This window comes from Gasterosteus aculeatus, chromosome 13 (genome assembly GCF_964276395.1).
Source record: "Gasterosteus aculeatus chromosome 13, fGasAcu3.hap1.1, whole genome shotgun sequence".
Taxonomy (NCBI): Eukaryota; Metazoa; Chordata; class Actinopteri; order Perciformes; family Gasterosteidae; genus Gasterosteus; species Gasterosteus aculeatus.
Genome location: NC_135701.1, coordinates 688,159 through 697,214, shown reverse-complemented (window position 1 = coordinate 697,214; position 9,056 = coordinate 688,159). Strand labels below are relative to the sequence as shown.

General features: G+C 52.5%; 1 protein-coding gene across 2 annotated transcripts; it reads right to left on the bottom strand.

Moving 5' to 3' along the window:
* Positions 1-1,380: 1,380 nt before the first annotated feature.
* LOC120815257 (3-hydroxy-3-methylglutaryl-coenzyme A reductase-like) lies at positions 1,381-8,749 on the bottom strand. Of its 2 annotated transcripts, XM_040170246.2 has the most exons (20): positions 8,599-8,749; positions 7,825-8,012; positions 7,408-7,519; positions 7,247-7,334; positions 7,081-7,165; positions 6,882-6,987; positions 6,559-6,665; positions 6,358-6,477; positions 6,119-6,279; positions 5,785-6,023; positions 5,549-5,709; positions 5,143-5,337; positions 4,905-5,063; positions 4,587-4,744; positions 4,397-4,502; positions 4,151-4,321; positions 3,879-4,019; positions 3,584-3,742; positions 2,966-3,120; positions 1,381-2,623 (listed from the first exon to the last, which is right to left on the bottom strand). In XM_040170246.2, exons 1-20 carry the CDS (start codon positions 8,684-8,686, stop codon positions 2,569-2,571), a joined length of 2,754 nt encoding a protein of 917 aa, XP_040026180.2. In that variant the 5' UTR covers positions 8,687-8,749; the 3' UTR covers positions 1,381-2,568. The 2 variants fall into 2 exon arrangements, with proteins under 2 accessions (XP_040026180.2, XP_077943219.1); XM_078087093.1 differs by having other exon boundaries at positions 5,549-6,023; positions 8,599-8,737.
* Between the last annotated feature and the right edge of the window lie 307 nt (positions 8,750-9,056).

Sequence of the window (9,056 nt, the reverse complement as noted above, 5' to 3'; positions counted from 1 at the left end):
GGGAATAGTGGTTGGGAATAGTGGATAGGAAGAGGGGATAGGAAGAGGGGATAGGAATAGTGGATAGGAAGAGGGGATAGGAATAGTGGATAGGAATAGTGGTTAGGACTAGTGGTTAGGAATAGTGGTTAGGAATAGTGGATGGGAATAGTGGATGGGAATAGTGGATAGGAATAGTGGATAGGAATAGTGGATAGGAAGAGGGGATAGGAATAGTGGATAGGAATAGTGGATGGGAATAGTGGATAGGAATAGTGGATAGGAAGAGGGGATAGGAATAGTGGATAGGACTAGTGGTTAGGAATAGTGGATGAGAATAGTGGATAGGAATAGTGGATAGGAAGAGGGGATAGGAATAGTGGATGGGAATAGTGGATAGGAATAGTGGTTAGGACTAGTGGTTAGGAATAGTGGATGAGAATAGTGGTTAGGAATAGTGGATGGGAATAGTGGTTAGGAATAGTGGATAGGAATAGTGGATAGGAATAGTGGGTAGGAATAGGGGATAGGAATAGTGGATGGGAATAGTGGATGGGAATAGTGGATAGGAATAGTGGATAGGAATAGTGGGTAGGAATAGTGGGTAGGAATAGGGGATAGGAATAGTGGATGGGAATAGTGGATGGTAATAGTGGATAGGAATAGTGGATAGGAATAGTGGATAGGAATAGTGGGTAGGAATAGTGAATAGGAATAGTGGATAGGAATAGTGGATAGGAATAGTGGGTAGGAATAGGGGATAGGAATAGGGGACAGGAAGAGGGTCTGTGGGGGTTCGGTTCTGTCTCACTGTCACATGATGGTCACAAGCATCCAATGCTGACTCATGTGAGGAAATTACCCACAAAAGCATGGAGGTGTGTGTTTAGACTGTCATAATAAAATGTGTACATTTTAAACATTATGGTTAACGATGGGAAAAAAACCTACATCAAATCTGACGAGATTTATTCATCTGTTCATGAAATAAAGAACTTTGTCATCGAAGCACTTTTGTCAAAAAACGTAAAACATTATTGAAAATGACCTCATTTTCTGAGGGAGGAGACTGAAAGACGAAGTATTAAATAAATAGTTGTCATGGTGACGTGACATCATCTTCACACCATTTAATATTTAATATATCTATATATATGTGTCCCGGAGCTCAGCGGGGGGCCTATTGATTAAGACTGACGTGTCCATTCATGCTTCATAGTCACACGCCATGTGGGAGGAACACACTATTTCACCCAAGGATGCTGAGTGGACATTTGTTCTACTATTACACTTTTTGCATTAACTTTATTTAGTTATTACTATTATTTTATTCATTCAAAGTAAAAAATGACCATAATGGAAGTTAATCTATAAATGAGAACAGGAAGAAGCAGCAGAGAATTAACTTTTGAGCATTTGCATTTATTTTGGAACAAATGTGATGCGTCATAAAGCGGAACGTTCATTGCAGACGGGGGGATGAATGCATATCGCATACAAAATATGTACTCATTGATTTAGTTAATATTGAACGGTGCACATTAACAAATGGTATCGCATTGATCAAATAAAACGATTCCTCTCCCTTCTGTTCAGGCATGAATGTGTACGAACACACTGGGCAGAAGGAACAAACAAGACTTCATAGGGACACAGGCTGCACATGGTGGCTCGTTTCCGTGGTGATCAATAACCCACCAGCAGGACTAAAGAGCCACGTGAGGCACAGAGAGCCGGGGGCCGCGTTTGCTGTCAGGTTATTGTTAGAATTCCATATTACAGACGACTTGATCAATCAAAATAGATTTTGTATTTATTACAAAAATATATCGAGCACATTTTCTTTCCATTCTGCCCTGCTGACGTGTTTTCCCCTCTTTGTGAAAATGTTGCACAAAGACCCCGGTTACACAGCTGGCATGTTAGAGACGTCACCAAACGCAGCGTCAACATTTCCCCCAGCAGCTGATCATTAACTAAATTCCACAGGGCGGCGCCTATGTGGCCCCCATGTGCACCTCATGTCAGATAAAGATCGCTCCAGATTCCCTGGAGGCCCTCTGGGGTCACCGTGGGGACTGAACCGCTCTTTGGTTGAGGAGGAGCAGTTTCAGCATCACTTATTCATCCTCCCTTTGATTTGGTCCTTACATGTGCAGGAGGTGAACTCAGCACTTTTGAATGAAGCTTGCAGTCTGGGTATTTAAGTGCCTCTTGGATGCGGACAGCAGTCTCTCATGTATTGATTCCTTCATGCGGTCCGTCAGTGCGTTTTAGCTGAACACTGGGACACTCGGCCCCCGTCAGCTGGTCGTGTATTTGGCAACAGGCCAGCAGAAATACCACTAAAAACCTGACAGCACTCTTAAAAGTTGAAATAGAAGAAGACAGTAATTAACTGCTCTGCTTAAAGCCCAATAAACAGAAAATGAATATGCTCTTTTTCAGCATTGAGATTGGTCACTAGTGTCTCTCCGAGTGCACTTGGAGGACATGTGGTGTCTTGATGAATGATTAGTCCCTTTCACATTGTCCGTACTTCACCGCCCCGTCAGGTGACCTGGGCCGGCTGCAGGAGGCTCCTCGCCCTCACGAAGCCTTCTTGGTGCACGTTCCTGGAGTCTCCTGTAGGTTCACCTTGGATCTACAGGCGGAACAGTTGCATCCGGTTATTGATTCTTTAGTTCATTAAAGAGTCTGCACGCTGTGACGGGTGTGCTAAGTGCTCATAGCTGTGTGAACCATAAAGAAATGCACTTAGTTTAAGTGCTGCATCCACCTACAAGGAAATAAATAGATAAGCTCCCTGAAGTTTGAAATGCTACAAAAAGTACACGAATCGTACCTAAATGTTCCTTCAATAGTCGTAGAGGAAGCCAGCTATCGGCAGATTTATTCGCTTTGATTTCCAAACAGGATTTCAGACGTCTGAAACCAGCACCTGGTTGGTCCACTCTGGGCGACTGTAGGAGCCGTTTGCTCTCACCTGTTGTGCGTCATGTGACTCTTGACCAGGTGGCCGGCGGTCAGAGCAGCCATGAGCGAGAGCTCCCCAGCCAGCACGGTGGCACACACGACCCGGGCCAGCTGCCGGGCGTTCTCCCCCGGACAGTCCTGACAGGCTCCCTGCACGCCCAGCATCTACACACACACACACACACACACACACCTCAGGAAGTCAGCTGCACTCATTGCGATACATCAGTTGTATTTGTTCATTTAGAGTGTGATGTCTGCATGTGATAAACTGCTTGTTCCTCCTCACTGAGAGCAAAACACTCCACTAGATCTCCACTCTTTGCTGTCCTGCTCCTAAATGGTGGAAGGAGGTCTCTGAAGACACCAGGACCACAGAGAGCCTTCACATCTTCAGACTAAAGACACACCTCTTCAGACTCTACCTCCACTAACACACTAACTAACTGTAGCACTTAAACTGGACTTGTAATGGTTCTTATCTACAGCAAGTTGTACATCGGCTTATTTGAGGAAATCACACTTTCTTGTTTCTTGTTGAGTTTGTGTCCTTATGGATGAAATGTTCTTATTGTAAGTCGCTTTGGATAAAAGCTGCTAAATGACATGTGATGCAATGTGTGTGTACCTGGAGGCAGGCTTGCTGGGGGGGCAGGCTGGTGCCCCCTCCTACGGTGCCCAGCTCTATGGAGGGCATGGTGCAGCTGATGTACAGGTCCTCCCCCGTGGGCCCCGATGCCTCCATCAGGGTGATGCAGTTGCTGCTACCCACCGACTGGGCCGGATCCTGGAGGACACACACACACACACACACACACACACACACACACACACACACACACACACACACACACACACACACGCGCGCGTTATGAACCGGGAAGACGACGTCGGGGAAGAGAAGCAGGACAGCACTACTGTACCTGTCCACAGGCGATGTAGATGGCCGCCACCAGGTTGGCCGCGTGAGCGTTGAATCCGCCGATGCTGCCCGCCATGGCTGAGCCCACCAGGTTCTTGCTGATGTTCACCTCCACCAGAGCCGCCGTGGACGTCTTCAGCACCTGCACGCAGGTATGAAAGCAGTATGTTCAGACGACTGCCTTTTGTGTGTCTGTGCGGTGCATAGAGCCAGACCCCACGCCAGGGTTCTCTCACGCAGACCCCTGTTCACCCTCCGCCACGCTCCTCCTACCTCTCGGACCACTTTGGCGGGGATGGTGGCCTCGCAGACGGCGGACTTGCCCCGGCCCTCGATCCAGTTGATGGCCGCTGGCTTCTTGTCGGTGCAGTAGTTCCCGCTGACGGCCATCACCTGCAGCTCAGGGAAGTGTTGCTGCAGCGTGTGCAGCGCCTGCTCGGTTCCCTGCAGGCAGACCCTCAAGCTTCAGCACGTTGGGGATGTGAGGACGTAAACAACACACATGGCGCACGCGCTTACCTTAGAGATCATGTTCATCCCCATGGCGTCTCCAGTCTTGGAGTGGAAGCGGATGTAGAGATTTCTCCCAGCCAGACCGACCAGCAGCTTCTGGAGCCGCGCAAACCTGCCAACAGCGAGCACAGGCGCTTTGTAGCAGAGCCGCGAGGCCGCGCTCAGCGCGGTGGCGCCCGCCGGCTGCACGCCCTACCTGCTGGTGTTGTCAAACGCCTCTTTGATCTCCTGGAAACCGTCGGTGCTCTCCAGCCACGCCTTGACCTCCGCGGCCTGGCAGGCGGAGGGCAGCCGGACCACGGGCCCTCGGGTCATGCTGTCGGCTAGGATACGACACTTGGCTCCGCCTCCCAGCTGCACATTAACACGCAATAACATCTGGATCAAAAGAAGCTTCCTTTTCTGAAACACTATCACGGAGAAGGAATCGTCTTTGTCGGGGACTCATGATCCGACCGCCCACCTGCTGTGAAACATGGACCACCTTGTGATTGACAGGTCAACTGTAACTCACAGCGATTGCTCGACATCCGCGGTTGGTGCTGGCAACCAAGCAGCCTTCTGTGGTTGCCATGGGAACCTGGAACTGCTTCCCATCCAGATGCAGGGGCCCAGCCACACCTACTGGTACGGGAATGTAGCCAATCACATTCTCACAGCAGGTGCCCATAACCTGGAAACCAGAAATGATGTCAAACAGGAAGCAGGGTGTGTGTGTGTGTGTGTGTGTGTGTGTGTGTGCGTTTCCTCACCTTGGAGTAATCGTAGTCAGCGTACGGCAGGCTGGACAGCGCGGAGGGGGAGGGCAGCTTGGCGGCGATCATCTGTCTACGTATGGCCACGCCCCTCTCTGCTTTCTCCATCATGGCCTCCAGTTTGTACGCCGGGATGTGCTTGGAGTTCACCAGCTGCACCACCTCAGCGTCACTCAGGAAACGGGCCCCCAGCTGCAACAGCCAGGCAAACATGTCCCGTTATCACGTCAACAGTTTGTGTCCTGTGGGGCTGTAATCAGAAGGGCCGTCCCAGGGGTGACTAAGCTCATTAGGGCGCCGCTAAATCACACAACTGCCTCCAGCCGGCAATCGCATTAGTGGACAGGACAGCTAAGTGCGGGCGATGATGTCACCCTCGGGTTAGCCGACTTATCGGCCTCACCTCGGGGTTGTTGATGATGGCCACACACGCGTCCAGGTCTCTGGGCCCCGGCAGGACGCTCGGCTGCTCCTCCTCAGCCTCCCGCTCCTCGTCCCCCTCCACGAAGAAGCTCTTTGGCTGTGGCCCCGCGGCCGGGGCGGACAGGGGGCGGATGACCTCATCTGGGGGGACAAGGCAGAGCTGGAGAGCACACTTCCACACAAGCCCTTCTGCCACGGCGCCGGCGCCCGACGCACCTCTCTCTGACTCGTTGGTGGGCGCCGGGGCGGGGGAGAGGGCCCGGGGGGGACACGCCTCCTTCCTGCAGCAGGTGTCGGCGGGCCGCCGCGGGGTCAGGGGCGGGGCGGACATGGTGATGGGGTTCTTCAGCGACAGAGTGGACTCCATCTCGGCCTGCTCGAAGAAGATGTACTTGATAGCCAGCAGCAGGGCCAGGGCGAGGCAGACCACCTGCTCCACGTCCATGGTGATCATCCTGCAGGAGGGGGGCAACATGAGGCTGCTAGCAGAGGCCCATAATGGGCCCTATGTGACACGGCCTGTCTGTGCACGGTGGCTTAAGGAGCTCACCTGGCGAGGTAGAAGTGCCACAGCGGTTTCTCTGGCTCGATCCTCCGGGGCAGGAGGTGGTCCAGCTCCATGCCGACCTGCGGGACGCCCACCGTGGTGTTGATGGACAGGGGCTCAGAGATCCAGCGGCTGTGGGCGTGCACCATCACCAGGCCCAGGGACTGCAGCAGGGCGCACGTGAGGGGTCACGCTCGGGTCGAGGTGAAACAAAGGGAGGGCTAAAGGAGCGGCGGTGTTACCATGATCATCTTGACTCTCTGGGTCACCGGGTTGGGTTTGTTGTCCTCCTCCTCCTCCAGGACCCTGGAGAAGTGGCTGAGCTGCCAGATGGGATGACCCTCCTGGCTCTCACGGGACAACTGCATAGGAGGACAAGAACACGGACATCAACACACACACACACACACACACACAGAACACTACATAAACTGCACGCTTACCTCCAGCACGAGTGAGACACACGCCGGGAAAAACGTCATGAAGACAAAGTAGTTGGCCAAGACCGACATGCAGCCAAAGCAGCACATGATTTCCAACTGCCGCACCCCTGAAAGACACAAGACAGAACCGTCAGGCCCCACAGCAGGAGGCCCTCCCCATGCAGACAACACAGGCAGCTGCCCGAAAGGTCACGCTCTGTCAGGTGCTCTGTGGAGAGGAAGGACCAACGCCCTGCAGCTGCTGCTCCTTCAGAGGGTCGGAGCCACGTGGCGTCATCCTTCTTTCTGCTTGACGTTTATGAGCGGACAGCGGCAGCGAGTACCTGACATGGTTCCCACTCCGATCACCAAGCACTCCACCAGGGCGTCCAGGGTGAAGGTGGGGCCCAGCACCGACATGCCCCGAGCAATGTTGTCCCTCACTTCATCCTGAAGCAGAGCACAAGAAGCAAGTCAGCGCTGCGGCGGGTTCCATGTCGCACGTGGGCACTGTGATGATGACGACGGCGATCTTCTTCACACCTGAGAACCGGAGCTCAGGGCGAACTTGGCCAGGGCGCACGCTTTGGACAGGTCGATGAGAAGCAGGAAGAAGGGCAGCGCCTCGCTGCAGGAAACAGAGCAGAGCCATCAGCTGGAGCCGGTCCGCAAACACGCCGGCGAGACGAGGACCGTGCGCTTCGCTTACTTGAGTCCCGTCAGCTCTTTATCCAGGAAGTGAATAACCACGGTGCTGAAGACAAAACTGGAGAATATGGTGAAAAGGCCAGCGATGCCTACGGGAGAGCAGAGGGGGACACTCAGAGACCTGCCTCCTGTACACGCTGGGTGCGCCCGGTCACGTCTTACCTAGTATGTACTTGGACCCCAGCTGTCTCAAGTTCTGGAACTGGAAGTAAATGTAGACGATGGCAATGCAGCGTGTGATGGTCAGGATGATGATGTCACTGCTCAGAATTTGCTGTGAAAAGAGGGAAATGAGAGCAGGGACATATTTACTAGGTTGGTCATGACAACAGCGTTATATTATAACGATAAGCGCGTTAGACTGAGACGACCAACTGTTATAACAAAGTGATGTTAATCAGAGATAGAAGCTGTGGTAAGTCGGGCTGCTCGGGTCTACATCGTCTCACTTATTCCCATGATGCTTTGCGTCCTCTACCTTCTGTAACACCTTTGGTTCAAGGTTTCCTTGGAATCATTCACATACGATGGAGCGGGACCGTGCTCCACGCCGCCACGTGCGTCCTCTCGTCCACTCACCTCCTCGGTTTTGGGGCAGTCGAAGTTCCAGCCACAGATCTGGTCGTTGCCGGTGAACATGTTCATGGACATCATGCAGATGGTGAGGGTGACGGTGCCCACGATGACCTCCCAGGGGTGGGAGGCCACCAGGTGGCCGTGCACACGGAACAGACCGGTCAGCATGTCGCTGGGCGGGTTCAGGGATCCTAGAAGTCAATCATGACGTGTGATGACGGGCGTTTACAGGAGTGCTCCTATTCTCTGCTGCTTTACCCTCAACATTCCTGTCATTTCTTCCACGCAGATGATGTCAGAGGGGTTTTTCTATTTTGAGGTTTGTCAAAAACCGAGAGACAAACCAGTTCCACGTCCTACCAACTGGAGACAAAGAATCCTACGCGTCACATGCAGGATTAATATGTTGGACATCTGCCAGAGCAGGAAACGATCTCCAACCGCGTTAGATGTGGGATTGGACGCATTAAACCACTTTAAAAACGTTGCATTCACACTATTTGGAATTTTTAATCTCCCAAATCCAACAAAGCTCCTCTGTGATATTTTAAACAACGATCCTTCCTCCATAGTTACTTAGAGCTGACCGATAAACTGTTAAACACCCATCAGCGCTCAGTCACAGGTGACCCGTGATGACGCACATCCACTGGGACGGGTCGCATCCCGGCGGTTAACCGGTATCGGCTTCACGGCCCAGCACGACGGAGCCGGAGCGGCTGGACCGACACATTACAGACGTGCTAACGGACACAACAAGAGCCGCGCTCCTCTTACCTTGTGGGTGAGAGCGGCGGTGGAAGAGAGAGCGGAAGAGAGAGCTGCCTGCGGGGGTTAAGCGCAGACGGGCGGGCGGTGGGACCATGGCACGCTGCTACGTCATCCGAGCCTTCAGCCAATCGCGTCGGCCACCTGCTCCGCGGGGCACACGGGCCACGCCCCCGTTCCCTCGGCCACAGGGGCAGGGGGCGTGGCTACAGGAGGACGCCTCATCTCGCCACCGCGCGCACGCGCTGCAGTTTGCACAGGGAGCCAATAGCGTTTGAGGGAGTGAACTGTCGCTGTTTTATAGACCAGTTTTTAAATATATGAATCTCGCTGTCTTCCGTTGCGCTTTGTCACGTATCGTTGCGTTTGTCTTTTTAGACGTTTACACCTTTACTTTTTAAGCATATTTCACACTGTATTTATTATTGCGCATAGGTTACATATTTTGATTATAACATTGAGGAATA